Source organism: Panthera onca, chromosome D3 (genome assembly GCF_046562875.1).
Source record: "Panthera onca isolate mPanOnc1 chromosome D3, mPanOnc1 haplotype 2, whole genome shotgun sequence".
Taxonomy (NCBI): domain Eukaryota; kingdom Metazoa; phylum Chordata; class Mammalia; order Carnivora; family Felidae; genus Panthera; species Panthera onca.
The window spans coordinates 82,626,248-82,649,919 of NC_138350.1; the positions used below are offsets into that span (position 1 = coordinate 82,626,248).

Genomic DNA, 23,672 nt, shown 5'->3' on the forward strand with positions numbered 1-23,672 from the left:
ATGTGGAACAAAGAAAACAAAGTGGCTTTTTAATGAGATGTCAATATTTTCTAGGGGGGGACCAGCATTAAATTTACGTTGACAGTCAGTTTCATTTGGGTTATTTACTCATGACACAGTTCTTTTACTAGTAGAGACTCATTATTTTCACAAATACTACAAATACACGAGATTTTCAAAGTCATTTACAAGTAGCACAGCAAGTGATCTCAAATCATATATTTACTAATGAGACAAAACGATTCGTTTTACTTGGTAGGAGAAATTCTGTTGGGATGTTTCATTTCACTTTGACATTATTAACCCATTTTCTATATAAAACCCAGATAATAGTTAAACCTTAGTAGCACTGATCACTCATCTAGATAGAACATTTTTAAAAGCTTAACAAAGATGAACAATATATACTTCAACACTTTTGAAGTTGTTTTTCCCTGAATCCCAAAATATTCTAAGTAATCTTTTTTTGGTGCAGTCTTGTGCCTGGGTACTATATTTCTCCCCGCCCCCCACCCCAACCCTTTTTTTTTTTTTGGCCTGTCATCCACCCAAATGTTTTGTGTATCAATGAAACCTTAGAAGACACAATCAGTAAAATGCAAACAAACGGAAGTCTTTCAAAATGTGTGCCTGCTAACGACTTTTCCCAAATCATCTTTTAAAAGCAAATTCTCCATCATGTACTTGGAACCTATAAAACTCTTGTGATATCATTTTATTTACTCGGCAGATTGGAAAGGTAAGAAAGTTTACATTTGTCCATATATATTTTATTAGATTACTTGTAATCACAAACATTGAATCAAATTATTTTCTTTACAATTTTATACACTTCTTTTTCCTCAGCAACTTATTTTATATTAATGTAAATAAATCTAAGCTGAAACTTAATTTCTTATATTGTTATATGCATTTTTTATCCTAAGAGTATTTGAGTTTCCTTCACTGGAGAATTTGACCAGGAGGAGAGGAGGAGAACATGTCTGCATTTATTCTCCTGTAAAAGATCTCCCCCAGGGGTGCCTGGTGGGGGGCTCAGTCGGTTGAGCTCCTGGGTCTTGATTTTAGCTCAGGTCATGATCTCACGGGATCCTGGGATCAAGCCCCACGTTGGGCTCTGCACTGGCAGCACGGAGCCTGCTTGGGATTCTCTCTGTCTGCCCCTCCCCATCTCATGTTCATTCTTTCTTTCTCTCTCAAAATAAATGAGTAAACATTTTTAAAAATTAAATAAACATCTCCCCTAGCTCGAAGCTTAAACTCAGTTGTGAGAAAGGACAGCTACAGGTATTTGACTATGGAAGCTTGTGCAATAAATCCTGTGGTGTTTCCTATCTTTAAGATATAAAGTAAAATTAAGATAGAAATCCATAGGATGACAAGAAAAACTTTTACTGAAGGGAAGGAAAAAAGAATAGAGCTGCTTTATATAAAGTCATTCCACTTCCGTATCTGTATGGAGCGATAAAATATTCTGTCTCTCCAAACAAAATCCTTGGGAACATTGTGTCCTGAGATTGATGTAATCGTTCCATTTTGAAAGGAAGGGAATAATCTTAAACCAATTTTATATATTTATAGCTTCTAATTAATGACTCCAAATATCTGTGGATCCATCGAGCTAACATGACTATAAGTACATATCACTTTCTTCCCCAGACATAAAATTGAAATTTGAGTTCTACAAGGACGTGAAAGGAACCATTCTGTCAGAAATGCAATTATATTTGCAGGGTCTTTCAGAGTTTGCAAGGTCTTATAGCCACTGATGATTTGAAAAAGGGTTTTTCATTTAAAGGAATCCAGTGAGAAATGGGGTTAGTATTCAGAACTTGACTTTGAGTTTTGTTTACCATTTTCATTGCCACTCCCTACTCTCTCAACGTTATCATATCCCAAGAACCATATAAAAAGCAGCAGCATTATAAATTCCCTTAAAACCAAACACATGTCTCAAAGAAAGGATAAAAGGCCATTATGACGAATGCCATTACCTTGATTATCCATGATTATAAAACTTGAGTTCTTTGTGTCTTCCACAGACAGATTAAAGTAAAAATGATGATCTTCTATGGATTCATCTCTATCCACTGCACTGATGGTCTGAATTACCTAGAAAAGACAGAAATAGGTTGCTAGCTTTTGATTCCAGAAACTAACTACTGTTAGAAAGATTATCGTCATCATTAGCTTTCATCAAAACTGTTTTACCAATTTTTTATGGATATTGCAGAAGATAACTCAAATTTGGGAGAATATTACAATATTTTCTCAGATTATAAATAAGTTCACTTGTACCTTTTAAAAGAGTGACTTGATATTGCGTAATAAATTAGTCTTGAAGGATAAGATGATTTCCATCAGTTAAGTTTGTTAGAAGTTCTCAAAGTATTACTGCTTAGAAGTCAAGATTCCCTCCCATGTTCTCTGTCTGATTTCCCCCCTTCTTCCTTTTTTTTTTTCTTCTCCCTTCCTTTTCTGAATAGTGGCCATTATGATTTGTTGCAGTTATATATTCCCTGCTTATTTGAGAGCATAGCTGCGGTAAACTTATTGTCTTACTAAAGTATTAGCTAAACTAATGAGTTTTTAAATTGATTTGAGGAAATAATGCAGTTAGAGCTTAGGGGCAATGTACATGATTTCCTTTGACCCATAAAGATTATGGCAAAAGTGTTCCACATCAAATAAATTCCTATTTCAGATCATAAAAAAAAAAAGTAAAATAGTGCAGTTTTGAACACATCAATTCACAGTTAATTCTTTTTTTCCAGACATGAATGTGTCAGTCAAGTAGTTCATTATTGTCAAAAGAGATATGCTGTCATGATCACATAGTGAGATTGTGATTCATTCTGGAAATTAAAGTAAATTGATTATAGAAGTTATTGTTTTGAATTTTCTAGAATTCAAGTGCTTTTAACCATGTGTCAGACAAAAATATCTTTAGCTGCAAGATGACAGGCCCAAAATTTATAATGTTATACTTCAAAGAATAGATACAGATCCACCTGCTTAAAGAGCTAACATAATTTGTACATTATTTCTCTATTTCTTGACTTATCTTTTTCTTTATAACACATTCCTAATTAAATCATAATCATACAGTGTTAAACAATGCAACGAAACATAGTTCCATTCAATCCATGCCTATAATAATAAATGTGTGTCGTATTAGGGTAGTGCTTTTATTTTGGATTATCATCATAGCTAGGGTAAAGGGAGGGGGAACTTGAAACACGGATATGTTGAACCCTGGCTTTGCCATTTACTAGTTTTTTTATATTTAAAAAATGGAGATACTAACTTAACTTTTAGGATGCGTTTTTAGAATTATATGTCATGGGGCACCTGGGTGGCTCAGTCAGTTGAGCATCTGACTTCGGGTGAGGTCATGATCTCACTGTTTCATGGGTTTGAGCCCCATGTTGGGCTCTGTGCTGACAGCTCGGAGCCCGGAGCCTGCTTCTGATTCTGCGTCTCCCTCTCTTTCTGCCCCTCCCCCATTCGCACCCTGTCTCCCTCTCTCTCTCTCAAAAATTAATAAACACTAAAAAAATGTAGAATTATATGTCATAGCTTGTCAAAGTGCTTTTCACACAATCAGTATGTGTTTATATGCGTTTTCTTCATGAAAACATAGTCTTATTGGGATTTGCACAGATAAGGTGGTATCCTATGGTATACTGTGCATAATCTCATTATATGCATATTTGTTTAATTAAGATTGATAGCAAACTGCAGAAATTCATGTTTATCTTGTTGCCATATGCAGACTTGATTTTTAGACAATGAATAATGTATCTCACTACCTGACTCTGTATTAAATACCTGCATCAGACTAAATGTTGAATATGTTTCCGTTTTGTGAATGAAGGCTGAAGCACACTGGTGAGATTTTCACTTTATATATATTCTTAAATAATTTTAATTAATGAAACTACTCTCTACATATGTATAGGCAAACTGAATATGCATAGGTTTCAGCACCCTGGTCCCCCTTTTTTTTTTAATGTTTATTCTTGAGAGCGAGACTGAGTGTGAGTTGGGGGAGGGGGCAGAGAGAGAGGGAGACACAGAATCGGAAGCAGGGTCCAGGCTCTGAGCTGTCAGCAGACAGCCTGGCACGGGGCTCGAACTCACAAACCGTGAGATCATGACCTGAGCTGAAGTCGGATGGACGCTTAACTGGCTGAGTCACCCAGGCGCCCCAACCCTGGTCCCTTTTTAATGTATGTGCCTCCACTTACACTTGCTTTATAAATTGAAGTTACATATGAACCGCTTTACAAAAATAGGAAGCCACTGACAGAATCAGTCACATAGTAGGTATCATTAATTCTTTTGAACTAACCCTGAACATGTACATTATTCTTGAGAACACACATTTCTCAAACAGGGCTGACATTTTTGAACACAAAAATCTTGACTAGGGATCTCAATTTTCCTTTTCATACGACAATGGGAGGGTTTTGGTTTTCATTTTCAGATAAAATTCTAAGAAAAATTCTTTTGCATTGATTAGATTTCTAAATGATTTCCTTCTATCTACTTACCTGGAGCCTATCAATGGTCATATACATTGATGAGAGGGGCCGAGACAAATCAAAAAGCAAAGATTAGACAAAGAAGAATGGCCATGTGATGACAAATTCTGAGAACTCAGATTTTTAAAGTCCTCTTTGTTTTGGGTAGAGTTTTTTCGAATTTTTTTTCTGACCCAATCCGTGTGATTCTCCATTTATAACACTTTAAAATCCATGATGGAAACATTATGTGACAGCCTAGAAAATCTAAAAATAACCACGTCTCAATGGGAACTCACCTAAGGGCCTGAGATTGTTTTATATATCACTGTAGGCCATCTTCACAATTATCCTATGCGATAAATCCTATTATTGTCCCCGTTTGATATTTATTTATATTTCGCTTCAGGTCACCTAAGGATCTCAGGTAAATAAAACGGTTGGGTCAGAATCTGAATGCAAGCTGACGCTACCACTAGCGTGAAATGAGTAGCGAACGTGGGCCTCAGAGCACATTTTCTTCCGATTTATTGAGAAAAATAAGATTGGGAAATATTTAAACTGTGCATCAGGATGATTCGATACACATATACGCTGTGAAAAGATTCTCTCCCTGGAATTAATTACCACATCCATCACCTTACATCTTTATCATTTTTCAAAGTCCTACTTTTTTACCAAATGTATAGAGTTTTATCAGCATAGGCACCATGTTACACATTCGATCCTTGGACTTGATTCATCTTATCACTGAAAGTTTATCCTTTACCAATCTCTCCCTCTATCTCACACCCCCAAGCCCCTGGCCACCATTTTCTATTCCCCCACAGAACACATTGTTCAAGCCCTGGACCTGTTCTTGTTCCTGAAGTTTGCATACAAAAAAACAAAAACAAAAACAAAAACACGGTAAAGGATGTGGCATACAAGAAGCAAACAAAACGAAGTCTCATACAAGACAGACACATGCACAGAAATAAGTAATATAATTCCTATAGAAAAGAGAGACACCAAAAATAACGGTTGAGGGAAAAAAGAAGAAAATAATCTGAGTATTGACGTAGGAGAAAGAAAATGATTTTCCAAGGTGGAAGTGAACGAATACTTGAGTAAAAAACATGAATTAATGGGGCAAGTGTGATCCAGACAAAGAAATACCATGTGAAAACCCTGAATGCAGACAGAGAACATATTATTAGGTAGAAATGAAAGAAATTTGCATTTACAGGTCAAAGGTAGTTAAAAATTGGCATAAGTTTCCATTTAATCATTTTATAGAACTACAAATGGTATTTGACTTTAAAGATAATCATGGAAAAAAAATAATCATTTTGCACCTGTCAATGACCATGCATAATGACTTCTTAAAAAAAAAAAAAAAAGAGGCACACATGGGCCAACTTACTAAAATGCCATTCCTAGATTAATTATTCTGATTAAAAAAAATCAGTACAACATTCATTTTTGACACAGAATATAGGTATGGCCTTTATTAAACATGCAATTTTTTGATAGCTAGGCAAAGAAGTAAGTATTATACATGGATTTGGAGCAAACAGTTAATACATTTGAGTCTGTTTCGTTACCTGAACAGATCTCAGTGAAATCTACTTCCAGGATTAGCTGAGGAATTTTCAAATAAGATTATAAACGATGAATTAAAAAAATAAATGATGAATCAAAATACAGGTATTGAGTATCGATATAAATTCTGAATTCCTTGGAATGTGTTTAATAAACAATTTCTATTAATGCACATTAAACAAAAAGTGAGAGCTGCAATAAATGAATACATGGAAGGATTTTTAAAATTTCAATTAAATTGCTGCTTATTTAGTTATCCTAGGTAGTTGTACCTTGCATCAAGCTATAAATGCAAATTCTTTCTCCCACTGTCTGGAAATATAGTCAACAAATTTGTGTAAGACTGTCACTTTTTATACCACTCCACTGAGAACATGATTACAAATTAGACTTGTTTTGAGAAAATAAAGGATTCAAAATTGTTGTTGAATATCTGTTCAAAAGGCCAAAGTATTAATTAATACAGTAATAGAATTAGAGCTAACAAGAAAATCTAGTCGATAGTCTGTTTTCTTTCTTTGTTTAGCATGTTATTAGGAGAAAATGTTGAGAAGCTCATAGTATTCTAATGTTTTGGTACTGGACAGAGACAGAGATACTCTACGTTTCTAAAAAGGACTTTTAACAAAATTATATGCATTTAAATGCCGTAGATATATAATGTTTTGACGTTTACTTATAGATATCTACTTATATTCATTTAAAAATTGTACTTTCTTAAATTTGTATATCAGTATATATATATATATATATTCCTTTTGTTAAATGAATTTTAAAAACATACTTTCTAAAAATTCATATAACATAATATATAAATGAAAAAATTAATGTATAAACATATTTGACTAATATCCCAAAGGTATCTGTTTAGCAAATATTTCATTGGCATTTGGAACACACCAAGCCATCTCAGGCCCTGGGGGTGCAACAGTGGCCAGGATCAAGTATCTCTGTCACCACAGTTTACATTCTAATGGAGAAGAGGGACGTAATACCTGAAGAATAAAAGTGCAGAATAAAACACCCAAAGCACATAATACTTAAACATTTGGGGGTCAGAGGACCTGGCATCTAACCTAAAAATAAAAGATTACACTTCAGAGGTGAGCAGTGGTGATGCCATGAATGTTCTAGAAGGGCATATCACCAAGTTTGTACTTTATACCGAGGTCCACTCACAAGTTATAAATTGGAAAAAAAAAAGATTTTATTTTTTATCTGAGATCCCATGATCCAAATGTTTGGGAAATTTCTGCATTTTAGAATGTTCATTCTGAAGACACCTTTAGTGTGGATCTGGAAATAGGGAACCTCGTTAACAAGCTGTTGCCATGATCCAGGGGAGCATTTGGTTTGTATTCAAAACCTCCTGATGTGATACATAAAGACAACAACATCCACAGTTACAGAACGTGTTATTTTAAATGAGAAATTATATGGAGATTGCTGAAGTGTTTGCCTAAGCTGAAGATGGTAACAGCATGCTCTCAGGTGAAGGTTTCCCAGACTCCAACTTTCCCATAGGGAATGTTGACATCATCAACGTAACATCTCACCCTTTCCAAGAGGGCGTAGGATGTATTCTTCTGACTGTTTTCCCACCACTAAAAACTGCCGTGGAATTGTCTCCATGCTCTCAGACTTAACTGATAACAGCAACAACTGTGGTGTATCCCTGCCTGTGAGCTGTGAGACTGGAAGAGAAATTTGATTTTATAGGACGGTCCTTCAGCAGAACCATCCATGATTCACTCCAGAAGGTATGTTAGGTCTCTGGTAGGGTGAGTGAGGCTAAAGTACGGAGGTACTCCGGGGATGGAATCAACAGAATTAATGACGGATTAAATATGAAGAAGAAACGACCAGACTGAATTAAGGATGATGTCCACACGTCCATCTTTCCTGCACAATTTGGTGAGTTATGGTAATTTGGCAAGGGATATTGAAAAAAACAGGGCAGGCTTAGAAGAAAATGTGGTGTAACCTTAGGACATACAAGCGGAACTCTCTAGTTAACTGGGCATACAGCTTGAAATACAGGAGAAAGAACAGGCGTAAAGATCTAGAAGTTATCATGAAAGAGTGATCTTAAAAAAAAATTAAAAGGACGGGACACAAGAAAGAAAGGAAGGTGAGAAGAAAACCAGATTATAATGTAGGATCATGGAAATTTAGGCAGCAGAAAGTTTTTACATGGAGACAACATGTCTTTACATTAGACAGAATATTGATATAAAAGAATCTAACATCACTGATATTATACTTTACTTCTCAAAAAGATATTTGGTATCAGTCAAGATAATGGGAATCATTAATTTGAAAAATTAGAACTATTTCCACCAAACAGGAAAGGCAAATTGCCCTAATGTCAGCTCATTTATTATATTCATATTCTGCAAACTACTGAGTATTCTCTCCCTCCTCTGCTCCCCACCCTGGGCATTTACACACCAAGAACAAAAACAGAACCTTGTGGATCATCAAGGAAATGCCTGATTTTCTCCAGAATTGAGGGCACCTATTCTGTCATTTTGATTTTCTACAATGTATGTATGACCTATCCAAAGCACATAGACACTTTTTAGTTTGTCATCTTGTCCAGAAATTAATCCTGTGGGAAATAAGACCAAGAATGATCTTCACGGTATCAGAAAACACATAAAATATTTCCTTAATGATTTTTAATTCATTACCTGTGAAAATGATAGCATTTGGTATATATCATAGAAATACTTAGTGAGTTATTTCTAACCGTTTTTTTTTTAATTTTTTAAACTTTAATTTGCTAAGAACATTGTTAAGATCTATGCTCTTAAAAATTTTTAAGTACACAACACCACATTGTTAACTACAGGCACAGACTTACTCATCTTGTATAACCCACAGTTTATACCGGTTGAAAAGCAATTCTCCGATTTTACATTTTTAAATGTGACTTCAAGTGCTTAAAAGTCCACCATATTTCCTTACAGTCCTGCACTAGATCTCACTTCCTCAAACAGATGTCCTTCTTTTCAGTAATTTTTAAAATATATTTTACATTTTATTGTATGGACCTGAGGTTCAGAACACTATGAAAAATCACAGCGTGAAAGCAGACATTTCTTCTCCATCATGGTTTTAATTTTTTTTAACGTTTATTTATTTTTGAGACAGAGCATGAACAGGGGAGGGGCAGAGAGAGAGGGAGACACAGAATCGGAAGCAGGCTCCAGGCTCTGAGCCATCAGCCCAGAGCCCGACGCGGGGCTCGAACCCATGGACCGCGAGATCGTGACCTGAGCTGAAGTCGGACGCTTAACCGACTGAGGCACCCAGGTGCCCTCCATCATTGTTTTAAAGTATGGTACCCCACTTGTTTCAATATTGAGATCTTGACTATTGATTTGAGTGTTAGTTTTATCTTTTTTTTTTTTTTTTTTTTTTTTTTTTGCAATACTTATTATGGCTGCATTTCATTACCCAGAATTTAAGTTTAATTTTATCAAAGGGCTTCTTAGCATCATCAAATGAAAAGTTGGTGTGTATCTTTTTGTTCCTTTGAGATATTGATATAATGGAAAATATTCATAGATATCATTTTTTTGTTATTCTCCTAAGGATATCATTTCTGTGCTGTGTATCAGCACTTAATACATTAATAAATTGTTTTTAATTGAAATTCACATATAATGCTTACAGACAGCTGTATTCTTAATAACTGTTTTGTGTTTGATTTTATGTTTGCGGGTATTTAATTCTGCCATTTTTTTTTTTTTTTTACTATGAGTAAAGTTATTTAAAGTAACCTGAGGAGCCTCCCTTGTTTTGGATGCTTTGGGAAAGTTTATATAGCATAGGGATTAGTTGTAATTTATAATTTTGATATTATTCAACTTCGTGGATTTCTTGGCCTCAAGTATTCTCAATAATATTAATGATTATTCTTTGAAATTCTTATTTTTCTTACATCATTTCTTTTGTCTTTTATCTTTCATTCCAGCAAATGATTTTTAAGTTTCATTTTGAAATAACTGTAGATTCTCAGAAAATTTCAAAATCAGTGCATAGAGTATTTTATTTTATTTTTTTAAATTTTTTAAACATTTATTTATTTTTGAGACAGAGAGAGAGCATCAACAAGGGAGGGTCAGAGAAAGAGGGAGACACAAAATCCGAAACAGGCTCCAGGCTCTGAGTTGTCAGCACAGAGCCGGACGCGGGGCTCGAACCCACGGACCGCGAGATCATGACCTGAGTCGAAGTCGGACACTTAACCAACTGAGCCACCCAGGCACCCCGCATAGAGTATTTTAAATACTTGTTGCAGTGAACCCAGTGGTTACATCTTCCATAACTGTAGTACAATTTCAATTCCTGGAAATTCAGATGGGTACAATAGTGTTAAAGAGAAAATTTCGTCGGTTTTCACTGGTTCTTACATCCATGTACCTGTGCATGTGTGTGTTGGCATGAGTGTGAGTAACTCAAACAGTTTGATCTCATGTAGAGACCAGTGTCACCACACCCAATCAGGATACAGAAGAGTTTTGTCACCACAGGTGAAGTCCTTTGTACCCCTCTTTCTTGTCACACACCCCCACTCCTTCCTTTTGGAGGATGTACTATAAATGGAATCATAAAGCACATAAGGTTTAGGGTATTGCCTTTTTCATGAAACATAATGCCCTTGAGATCCATTGTGCTCTGCATGTATTCATTATCTGTTCCTTTTTATGGCCAGGTAGTATTCCATTTTATGGATGTATCACGCTTTATTTAATCGTTCTCCGGGTAACTGACATGTGGATTATTTCCAGTTTCGGCTGTATTATGAATAGAGTTGCCATGAATATTTTTATGTAAATGTCAGTAATTCTCTGACGTGTGCCACACTCCGCCCAGATGTGTGATTATTAGCTTGTACGGTAAGTACATGCTCAGTTTTATAATAAACTGTCAAACTATAATTCACTTTTTACGTCCACCCCCTCACCTCCCAGCATTAGATGATGTCACCGGGTGTTGTTTTTGTAGCCATTCTGGTCGGTGTGTAGTAACATCTCATTGTAATTTTTAACTGCATTGTCCAGATAACTAATGATGGTCAACATCTTTTCGTGTGCTTTTTTGCTTTCCGTATAACCTCTCAGGGAAATGTCTTGTCATGTCTTTTGCCTATTTTATAATTGTGTTATTTAATTTTTTACTGATGAGTTTTAAGAGTTATTTGTATAGTCCGGATATAAATCCGTTGAGTAATCTTTGGTTTCCAAATATTTTCTTCCAATCTGTAGATTGTTTTTTTTAATCCTTTTAACAGGGATTTCCACATTTTTTTTTAACTATTACAAAGTCAATACTTTTTTTTTTTTTTTCTTATGGATTGGGCCTTTGGTGCTATATCTAAGAACTCTGTGTAGCCATAGAGAATAGTTTTTTCATGTGTTTACTTCTTTCTAAAAGTTTTACAGCTTTAGGTGTACATATAAATGTATGATACATTTTGAAATAACTTTTGTATAAGGTATGAGGTTTAGGTGGATTTTTCTATTTCTTTCCTATGAATATCTAATTGGCTCAGCAAAATTGGTTGAAAGGACTAGAGAATTTATATGTATCTATGCATTTTCTCTGCAATAGTGTTCACGTGATCCAGATTTCCACATTTTTTAGAACACACAAATATTGTATTATAAAATATGGGTTTTCTGTACCCCTATTGATTTAATTATTATTTCGTTTGTTTTCATTAGCATACTCAAAGGCTTCATTTTTCTTGTACTACAAATAAATAATCTGGTCAACAAAAAAAGAAGTATTTAATTACTTTAAGGAAAAAAAAAAATGGCAAATGCAATTTATTGAGCTATTGCTCCAAAGATTTAAAAAGCAACAACTTAATCTGTTTCAAACCAATCAAAAAAAAAATCAAGAATCTGACAAAATCAAAACTCCAATAAACCAAGCCAAACCAACCACAATAATGTTTATACTGAAATTTGTAACTTTTTAACGTTTAGTTTCTAAATAACGGATTCCTTTAAGCCTGGAATGAAACACTATTAATCTGTTCGCACCCTCATGTAGCAATCCGCATTGGCAGTTTTGTTTCTGGGTAATGTCACATGTGCACAGACACCTTACAGCTCATTTAGAATCTCTTTAGAAGGAAAATGAGCCCCGTGTTAAGAACTTCTAAAACTACTCTTAACTGTTCATTTTAATAGTAACACAATTATTTTTTAACAAAGGCCAAGGCTACCCATTTTCTCATTTAATAATATTTTATCCTTACTAACTTCTTACACGATAGGAATTATAGGGCCAACGTGCGTTTCTTTTTCAAATGAGGAAATCGGTAGTCAGTGCGGTGAGATCATCATCTAATCTGGGGAGTGTGTGAGCTAGTAAAATTCTCTTGCTATTATATCAGGCAATCTTTCTGCCATTGTTGTTTACTGTTGTTTTTGAGGTTTCACTCCCACACGAGGGGAAACATATTTGAATTAAAAACCACGGTTTTCTACATACGTGATTTTTAGACAATAATGAAGAATACCAATTAGCCCACGAAATGCCCCCAAATTAATACCAGAAAGCAAATGTTCATTGCATTCCTCTCTAAAGTACCCTTTGTCTCTCTAAAAATTGGGACAAAACCAGACAGATGAAAAACAAGGGGAAGATTTAAAGAACAAATAAGGGGAGGGAAATTATTTTCCTCTTCTCTCAATTTTTCTCAAATGGTAAAGAGGCAAATTCATCAAATTCACACAGATACATTCAGTTATCATTGGAAAGCTGTGTGCTTTGTATTGCTTAAGACTACATTAAAGGTTTAGTAGATAATATCACTAGAAAAAAAAAAAAAAAGAAAGCGAGAGAGAGAGAGAGAAAGAGAAAGACCAAATGCCTATCTTTTCCTTAACTCTGATCACTTTGGTGCCAAGAATGATAACTAAGTAGAAAAAAGTGACTTATTGTTTAGTTTTCTAATGTTCTAATGAAGTCAAGCAGTCAATCTCCAACATTCCCAAATAACTTTGTCATTAAGAAATTACTATTTGGAGTTTAAAAAAGAAAGGAAATTAAAATTTTAGGAAGAAACAAGCAAAATCCTATCTAAAATAATTCTAAAACAATATTGTATATAATAGAACATTGATTTAAGACATACTGATCCTCACTGAAATGCATTTGGAAAATTTTAAAGTTTTTAAAATGCTACACTTTTGCCCTACCCACTTATTCATAGATTTATATTATAAAAGTGAACCAGCTTAGCTCATGACAATCTCATAAAGTCTCACACATATAGTCACATCACAAGCTTTAAAAAACAAGTGTCAGAATTCAAAGTGTCTCACCCTAATTATTTGTAAATACAAATTTAAAAAATCTGATAATTTTGGTGCCAAAATGAAGGTAATGAGGGAGAATGTTGCTTTTAGAGAATAACATCGATTATTCTGGAATCTAATTGCCTTAAATTGTGTGATTTCAAGACTCATTAATCTGGTTGTTCTACTAATCTAGGAGCCAATTTGAAAGGCTGCTTTTCTCAGGGTGCCTGGGTGGCTTGGTTGGTTAAGCATCCAACTTCAGCTCTGTTCATGATCTCGCAGTTCGTGGGTTTGAGCCCTGCACCGGGCTCTGTGCTGACAGCTCAGAGCCTAGAGTCTGCTTCAGATTCTGTTTCCCTCTCTCTCTGTCCCTCTCGCACTCACACTCTTGTCTCTCCCCAAAATAAGTAAACATTAAATAAAAAAAAAATAAAAGAAAGACTGCTTTTCCTTTATTGGGTTTAAGGTGCTTTATTAGATAATTGGCATCCCCAAACACCTTTTACTCTGGTTGTTATTCCTAACTTAAGTAAGATCATCTACATGGGCACATTTTATTTTATACTCATTTTTCACCTACTTACTTTGTTTGTATTTCTATACCCATAAATAATTTCATAAATATGCTTTCTATAAATCAATTTATTAAAAATGCTCACTCTTGATGAATATAAGCAGCAGACATTCTATGTTAAAGGACTAATAGAATTCAGTACTTGATAACAAATAAAAATTATGCAATTTTTAGGGAAAGCAAATTATAGAAAATGATTTGGGTAAACACAGTAGGATCAACATATACTAGAGAAAATTCACTGTCAGAAATAATGAAGGTGTCATCTATAATGGGTATAATGGAGGTGAATATTTCTTCACTGGCAAGCTCACTCATAGTATTTCTGAAAGATCACTTACTACATCAATACCAAGGAACCAGCTGTTAAACAAGATGATTTCTTATCAACCAGCAAGAGCTAGTGTATAATAATAACAGAATGACTTTTTCAGATCTTTGCAAGTAGTTATTTCCCCATCTATATTTTGGCTTTATATTTCATTAAAATTTACTGATCTCAAGAAAAAGGTATAGAGTTTATGAATATAATTATTGGTCATTAAAAAGACTTACTAAATTCGACACTGCTTTCAAGCATTATATTTTTTATTGCATTTGTTTTGGCATCCTCGGTCTTCTCTGACACTTCTGATGTTTAAAATCATTGTTTGCCTCTTTTTGGTATTGTCACGTTTAAATATTGTCCATATTAGAAGCACCTGGGTGACTCGGTCAGTTGAGCATCTGTCTCTTGGTTTTGGCTCAGGTCACGATCTCGCCGTTCTTGGGATTGAGACCCATGTCGGGGTCTGCACTGACAGTGTGGAGCGTGCTTAGGATTCTCTCTCTCTTCTCTCCCTGTCCCTCCCCTGTGTGCTCTCTCCCTCTCTCTCTCTCTCTCTCTCTCTCTCTCTCTCTAAGTAAATAAACTTAAATAAATAAATATTGTCCGCATTAATTCAATCATATTTAAGGTAATGAGTCCTGGAATACTCCTAGGATGCATGTCTGTATTAGAAATTCAAAGTATTTGGTTAAAAAAAAAGCATCATTTGCCACAGTGTTGCATAGCTTCATACATATATATGTGCCTCTATGCACACATGCACATATGTATGACAGAACTATCCCAACTCATGAATGATGGGTGGGCTTATGATTTGCAATTTGAGTGAAAATTATTTACCTCTGAATACTTATAAAAGTTCTAATTAAAGAAAGCCCTCTGAAAGTTATTATATCTGTGTCCCTCGAAAGTACATGATTTTAAATAACTGAAGCAAGTGAACAAAGAAAGAGCAAACAGTGGGAGAGTTTCCTTTAGAGTGATCTTCCACATTGTTGAAAGACAGAGAATAGGGGAGCTACATAGTGAGAGCAAGAGAGGAAGAGGAAGCAGGATTTTTCCTGATTTTCTGGGGTGGGTATCTCAGCTTTACTTACTGCCCATTCTATCTGTATGTGCTGCAGCACTCCACTGCCATATCACAAAATCTTAGGAAAATGACTGCTTCCGAATCTGAGGCAGGAAATATAAAAAGAGCTTAAGTATCAGTCTGGGTCCAACTGAGGGACAGGAAGCACACAGCAACTTAAAAGGAGGAAGATTAATATAAAGAATGATTAAGCTACCATACGAGAGTAACTATAAAGATAGAATAACTCCAAAGGGTCCTTGGAAGTTCAGTGAAATTATCCAGATGGACAAGTATGGAAGGGAGCCTGTCTCCAAAACAAGCTTTAGGTCTCCTTGGAGAACGTATGCTCGCAGCGTCTTGCTTTCAGGACAAAGGAGTTCACTGGGTGGCCGAGGCCAGAGCTAGTCCACATTCTCCAGGCAAGCAGAACAAACCTCCAGGGTACACGTATGCCGGTGGGCAGAAATGCAGAAAAAGCCGGGAGGTCACTGCAGGTGCAAGGTCTAGAGCTCACGGCATCCGCGCTGGGAGGGCAGCATAGGACTCATCAGGCCTGGGAAAGACTTGTATGGTTGCCGAGGGAATATACCTTCGGGACCTTTGGGACTATACTTGTGGCTGGACAAAGCCAACTGTGCAGCATGAGAGGGAAACCCAAACATGCTGTACACGGGAGCCAGGAAGAGCGGCCCTTTTTCTTCTGCGGTGTTCATTCATTCAGTGCCCTCCTTTGACAAGGCTCAATGTTGCATTCACAATAGAAGAAATGCTCTAAAGGGACCAATTCATTATCGCACTATCACAGCGCAGGTACTTTTTAAGCAGGTACTGAAGGATGACCGTGAAGCTACAAAGCAATAAATTAATAAATGGCGGAGCCTAGAACATATTTCTGTACCAGAAACGATGAAAGCAATCAAAGACTAACGGGTCATGTCTAAAGTACACAGAAACTGATACGAATGCCTGAAGGTCTGTTTGTCGTACCATTCTTGGTCCATTTATAATTCTCTTTGTGATGTAGGTTGCTTACATCTTGTTTCGTTTCCACGTGTGTATGTGTGTACACATAGGTGAGCGCAGGTGTGCACTCTCTAAACTATACCGTGTGGGGATTTTTGACCATCACAGAGGCCTGCTCTTTTGTGAAGAGTGTTGAGGGGAAGGAGAGAGTGGGAGAAGAAAGAGGGAACTTCACTTTGGGATGTTTAATGTAAACAAATTCACAACACATTCCATCTTTGTTGGCACAAAGTCTCCCTCAAATTTTGCTATTATGAGGTTACCTCTTCATAATTTTCCAAATTTTCCATTTTCCAAATTTTATGCTTTCCATATTTCATTCTATCCCACCTTAGTTTTTGGAAGTTACTTAGGGGTATCTCAGGTCAGGAGGTACATCATAGATGGTTCCTTTTTTTCTTTGCGTTCCATTCACTTCTCATTCCTGAGTCCAGAGAAGAGATTCTTTCCTGTCTGCCTCCACACCCAAATTTCCTGTTTGCAGTCTGGAGAAGTACATTCTGCTCCTGTGTCTTTCCTTGGCTTAGTCAAGAATTCATACTATGTGACGTATATTTTCCAACTTGTGTTTTGATGGTGTAGCTGCTTTCTTACTTTATTAATCAACTCTTTATTATTTTTAAATAGAGTAAAATGCATTTCCTCTGCTGGGGTGCCTGGGTGGCTCAGTTGGTTAAGCTTCTGACATCGGCTGAGGTCATGATCTCATGGTTTGTGGGTTCGAGCCCCGTGTCGGGCTCTGTGCTGACAGTCAGATTCTGGAGTCTGCTTCAGATTCTGTGTCTCCCTCTCTCTGCCCCTCCCCTCCTCATGATCTGTCTCTGTCTCTCAAAAATAAATAGACGTCAAAAAATAATAAAAAAATAAACTGAATGCTTCTACTATTTTGCTTATAAACACTATTAAGTTAAAAATAATTATGTTGTCTGCATACAAATCATTTCAGTTACACAGGATATGCTTTATTATCTGTTAAAGCAAATATTTTTTGAGAGCTTACTCCATTAAGTTGTAAGTTTCGCACATTGCTATCTGATTTTTTAGGAACAAGTAAGAGATTAAGAGCACTTTTGAAAGAGGGAGGTACGTATTGATCTTAGGTGCTTGGCTTCGACTGTACTTGAAGGAAGCCTACCAAGTCAATTTCAAACAAGAAATGTGAGCCCAACTCAATCGGATTCCACATGTAATGTCTGAGTAAACGTGGCACAAACGATGACTATTCAGGAGCCATAAGCGCCCTAACACCCACATTATTAAATAAGGCATCACCCACCACGTGTTAAGAAGAAAATATCTATGGTACTGTTGGATATATCGGCAGCACTCGTAATCTGTACATTGACTTCAATTCATAAACCACAGTGTGTGTAGCAATGTTGGGTGGGGGGGAGCTTTGGCTTCCCCTTAGATTTGAGTGGAGGACCATTGCAAGTAGCCATGCTGTGTATCCTTCTTTCAGGTACTTAAAGACTTTGGACAAGTTTCTAAATCCAATAGTGACATATGGGAGTCTCCTGACTTCTTTGATGATTCCCGGCCTTCCTCCTTAAAGGAAACTGATTATGAAATAGCACTGACCAGTGTCATTTATTCTGAGTTTGAACTATGCATATCCTAGAAAGGAGGCGAGATTCAGTTGTATTGATTTCACGTTTATTTTTGTCATTAAAATTGGAGGTGTAATGATTTATGAGTACAGAATTTTTTTTAAAAAAACCACGTTTTTTTCTATTGGTTTTTTTATTGTGCAAATAATCTAAGGATAGCTAGTCTCTATAATTATCTGGGCATCGTTAATAGAAGCATCATTCTTGGACACAGACACAAATTATAATCCTTGCTCAATCTCTCCTAGGCTACATGATGTTGAAAATGTTACCAAACTTTTATACATCTGTAAAATTATAAAAAAGTGTAGCATGTCGTAGATTTCCCATATAGCATTTAACCCCTAGCAAGTCACATAAGAATTCCATGCCACTACATCCGACAGACATATTTCTTCCTCCACAGAGTTCAACTCTCAACATACCTTTCAAGTTTGTTGCAGCAAAAATTAGCATTCAAGTTTCTTGTTGAGCAGTTCTACTTAGTTTTTAAAGATTGGTATTTCATTTTTTTTTCATTTAGAACTGTTCCTAATAATAAGGAAACATTAACTTATTATGAAATAAATAACTAATCTTACCTTCCATTACTGAAGGGGTACATTGGACACTTTGGTAAATCAAGAATGCATTAAAGGAACTTAGTGATCCTTTTGATGCCTTGAACATCTTGCAATTTCATCATCTTTGCAAATCATTTCATCATTACTCATAAATATTTCCTAATCTAATGTGCTTTTAAAAGACTTACATGAAACTTGCAAGATGAATGGCCTGGAAGGATGATATAATAATGAAATAAATCTTCCCCATTGTATCATTCTCTCCTTCCTGTTCTTTAAATGTGTTGCTTATTTACATCATCGCTCAAAAAGGCATCAAAAAACTTATACACTATCTTCTTAGTTTGATTTTATTTTTTCTTTAAAAACAGTTGAAAATTCGAAATGCTTCCTTTTACATTTATAATGACAGAGGGAAAAAACTGACAGAGGAAGTCATCTCACAGTAATTTGTGAATAGATGAAACCCAAAAGCAGAAACCAGCACTATAGACCCAAGACGATGGAGAAACCGATCACGTATTAAAAAAGAGTGTTTGAGACTGAGTCGTCAGATGAAGATAAAACAGATGAATATTCTCAAAATCAAGAATCAGCAAATGAACAATATGAATTTAAGGATAAAGGGAAAATATAGTAATCATCCTTTTAGTCATTCAACAGGAAGGACTTCATCACACGATATTTTGTGATAAGAATCTGGGCCGTTCTCTTTTGCTAAAAATAAACAGGACAGTAGTTTTTCGTCTTTTATAAGTGTTTTGCACCAAAATCTACTTGATTTATCCTGCAAATGGAAAACTACTGAAGGCAGAATGTATCTAAATGTAACCGGAAGGATGGAAATGCAATGGAAATTTTCTTTAACTAGAGTGATTATTATATTTGCTGTTTATAAATCTAAAGATTAAATGCTTTGCAATCATGGAGGAAAGAATATAGCCATTCTTTCTTCAACAAAAATATGAGCTGTGAAAGATATTTTAAATTTCTTGAAATATTACATACCCACAAATGCATATTTATCATGTTTATATTTTGTTAACATTGACCAAGAGGACCATAGCATTGCCTTCAGCCTGACTCAATTTTCGACACATTTCTTCCTGACTAGGGGCTCCTGCCCTCCATTTTCCTAGACCAATTACAATAGATTCTTTCTTTTTGCAGATTCTTTCTCTGCCCCTTGGTAATGTAGATAAATCTTCTCCCAAACTTCCAATTTTAGAAATCAGGCTGGTCTTTCTTAACACCCTGAAAACCATCCCTTTGAAATGTAGACATCCATTAAGATAGGACCCCTATCTCTCAGTCTCTATGGGAGCGTGGGAAGTTAACTTCTGTAAGAGCCAATTACACAGATGGCCTAATCACATGGGCCAACCTCCCCTTCCCCCAATGTGTCCCCTAGTCCTTCTCTTCACTAACTCAGCCCAGTGTTAAAAACTCTCCTGCGTTTTGTTTCAAAGTTAAGTGCATCTGTCTCCCCTATTCCAATAGTCTTGGCCTTTATTGCAGTAATATGATTTACCATTAAATTCTGTCATGATTTGCATTCCTAACAAGCATCCAGTGAGATTTCTCTTTGCCACATTTTAATAAAGTTATTTTGCACTGTCATTTTATTTATAGAGCTGTGAGTTACTTATACAAATTACATATTTTTAAAGAATAAATTTGACCATATGGTAAACTATGAGGATGATTTTTTTTTCTTTCCTAGAATAGTGGGAATGAAGTCTACTGACACTTCCTCCTCAAAAAATGTTGCATTCATGCACTTCTGCATCAATAGTCTTGTTTCTTTCCCACATGACGGGTCATGCCTACTCAGTCTACTTTGTTGTCTTCTCTTTCTTTACTGAATCCTTCAATATTGCCATTCCCAAAGGCTCTGCCCTATGTTCTTTCATACTCTCACTTTACATTTTCTTCCTGGGTGTCATTAGGCACGTGACAAATATTGACTACAAATGTTCTAGTAAGTCTAAAATCTCTACTGTTAAATTCAATGGGATCTTTTCTTTTCTGCTTTTACCTGAACTGTAAGCAGAAAATAAAACAGGTTATAACCCTTTCCTCCTTAGAACACTTTTTTTTTTGGTTTCGATGTTATCATATTTTCCTGGTTTGCTCCTTGCAAATTTCATTTTCTAGTGCGTCCCGACCCCCAAACACCAGTATTGGAGCATTCAGGTTTCAGTCTTCAGACTGATTCTTGACTCTGTCCATACTCTCTCCTAAAGGGATCTCATCATACTGCAATGTTTTAAACATACTATGCAAGGCTAATAAATTCAAATGTATATCCCCAGAGAATTATAGAAAAAATACTCTTTGTTTCAAGAACTATTGTCTTCATGCTTTGTTCATTTATTCAAGTAGTTATTATTGGGAACCACACTGCATGTTGTCGAGAATACAAAAATAAACTCACTCACTGTTCACAAGTAACTTGGAATCCAGGAAACATGCTAAACTAGAGATGACACATTTCACAAATATATAAGGTCTATTCAAACTAGGAATAGAGAGGCAACAAAATATAATGGTTCTATGCATCTATTCTGATGCCAACACTTGGGATAAAATCTCTCTCTCTTAGGAAGTAACAACTTCTCTGGGCCCTTTCACCTGGAAAATGATATATTTCCCTCACATTTTTTCAAGTTTTTGAGGATTGGTTTAATGTTTATAATGTTGTTAGAATCATGTCTGGGACATTGTAAATATATACTTGTTTATTTGTATTTTATTTATTTATTTATTTATTTACTTTAGTATTTCAAGTTTTTTTTAAAGAGTTTTTTTTTTTAAGTTTATTTATTTATTTAGAGAAAGCGGGCAGAGAGAGAGAGAGCTGAGAGGGGAGGAGCAGAGAGAAAGAGAGAATCCCAAGTGGGCTCCATGCTATCAGTGCAGAGTCCAGTGTGGGACTAGATCTCATAAACGGAGAGATCATGACCTGAGCCAAGATCAAGAGTCGGACGCTTAAGCAACTGACCAGCCAGGCACCCCTCAAATCTTCATTTAAATTTTAGTTAGTTAACATATTATGTAATATTCATTTCAGGAGTAGAATTTAGTAATTCATTACTTACATATAACACCCAGTGCTCATCACAAGTACCCTCCTTAATACCCATCTAGCCCAACCCCCCACCCACCTTCTCTCCAGTAACTGTCAGTTGGTTCTCTATAGTTAAGAGTCTCTTATGGTTTGGGGCGCCTGAGTGGCTGAGTCTGTTGAGCGACCGACTTCAGCTCGGGTCATGATCTCATGGTTTGTGAGTTCAAGCCCCACGTCGGGCTCTGTGCTGACAGCTCAGAGCCTGGAGCCTGCTTCAGATTCTGTGTCTCCCTCTCTCTCTGCCCCTCCCCCCTCATGCTCTGTCTCTCTTTCAGAAATAAATAAACATTAAAAAAATTTTAAAAAAAAGAGTCTTTTATGGTTTGCTTCTCTTTGTTTCTCCGTCTCTCTTTTCCCTTTCCCCTATCTTTATCTGTTTGGTTTCTCTAAAACAGTTTGATTATGTGGCATGTGAGTTCACTTTTGCAGTACAGTTAAAATTCCAATAGGAATAGACAGGGGCATTCCAGAAAGAAGATTTGATACGAAAAAGAACTCTGAAGTAGAAACTGGAATTTCTATTTTGCATGACAAGCAATTCAGAGTATGAAGAGGAAAGTATCTACATTTTTTTTTTTTTTTTTTACAAAGCAAGATAGATAAATTGTGGCTAAGTCAAAGAGAATGTTAAACACCAGGCCAGTGAGTTTTACACTTCTATGTGCCGGTATTGGAAAATCCATTGAAATTTTTAAGCACTGAAGTCAGAAAACTGCTGTAGGGAATTCCAGCTGCTCTGCCCTTTTCTGTGAATTTGTCTTTGCCCTAATGCCTGGGGCCTCCTGTGATGATGGTGCCACTGTCCCTGAGCAGTGAGTAGAAAACAAAACAAGGGGCGCCTGGGTGGCTCAGTCCGACTTCGGCTCAGGTCATGATCTCGCGGTCCGTGGGTTCGAGCCCGGCGCCGGGCTCTGTGCTGACAGCTCAGAGCCTGGAGCCGGTTTCAGATTCTGTGTTCCCCTCTCCCTCTCTGCACCTCCCCCGTTCATGCTCTGTCTCTCTCTGTCTCGAAAATAAACATTAAAAAAAATAAAAAAAAAAAAAAAGAAACCAAAACGAAACCAAACCACAAATACTCTTCTCAAAAGAGGTGAGTATTCCACAATATTACAAGTGTACTGACTTCTGAGTTCTTGCTTCTGAGCCAGAATCTGGGCAAAGAGTAAAGACACGAGTAAACTCTAATGCAATGGTGGGGGGGGGGGGGGCAGTTCCTACTAGCAATGTGTATTTCCATCTTCTCACATGATGCAAAAACTGAAAAGGTTGTTCTAAACGTGACTGATGACAGTTGTTACAAACAACAGTTGAGGAGTTAGAATAAAGGCGCTGGTGTCATCATCAGAGTTAAGTAGCATCACCCTAGACGTGTTCATCACCTAAGGCTGGGGCGCTGGTCTCAAGTCTCTTGTGATGTGAACTGTGTTATCTCCCAAATCTTCCCTCCACCTCAGCCCAGCTGAGATCAATGAACACGCAGCTTTACTGGGTAAGTGGAGTTAGCACCCTGGACATTGGTAGACATAAGTGTATAGAAAATGCAGTAAGTGAAGCTTATTTTTTTAAGTTTGGAAATAGCTGTCTAATCAGGGGGACACTCTGAACACATGCGCACTTATGTAAAGTCATAAAATATTTAAACTTTAAAGAACTTATATTACAGTAACTACAAACTGTAATCGTGCTTATAATAATTGTAAAAATAGAAGTTATCCTAAATACGGAAATGTAAGATGTAGAGATTTAGAAAATTATAAGATATATTATTTCCAATATTATTTTAATTTTGAGTTTATGATATGTGTTGATGTGTCCAGTTAGACAGATGTGTTTGAAAAGTCTGAGAAAAGCAGATGTTAAATTTCTAAGTATATAATCTATTTATAATGCCAAGTTCAAAGAAATGTCTAAACTCAGTTTCTATAGGAGTCATGGGT

The 23,672-nt window shown here is 36.1% G+C and overlaps 1 protein-coding gene across 2 annotated transcripts in view; it reads right to left on the reverse strand.

The window, feature by feature from the left end:
- Positions 1-23,672, reverse strand: part of CDH19 (cadherin 19) — a 102,384-nt gene that overhangs the window by 6,821 nt on the left and 71,891 nt on the right. For both annotated transcript variants that reach the window (XM_060614052.3, XM_060614054.3), the window contains exon 10: positions 1,995-2,112. In XM_060614052.3, coding sequence (XP_060470035.3) covers positions 1,995-2,112 — 118 coding nt within the window. The remainder of the gene's footprint in view (positions 1-1,994; positions 2,113-23,672) is intronic.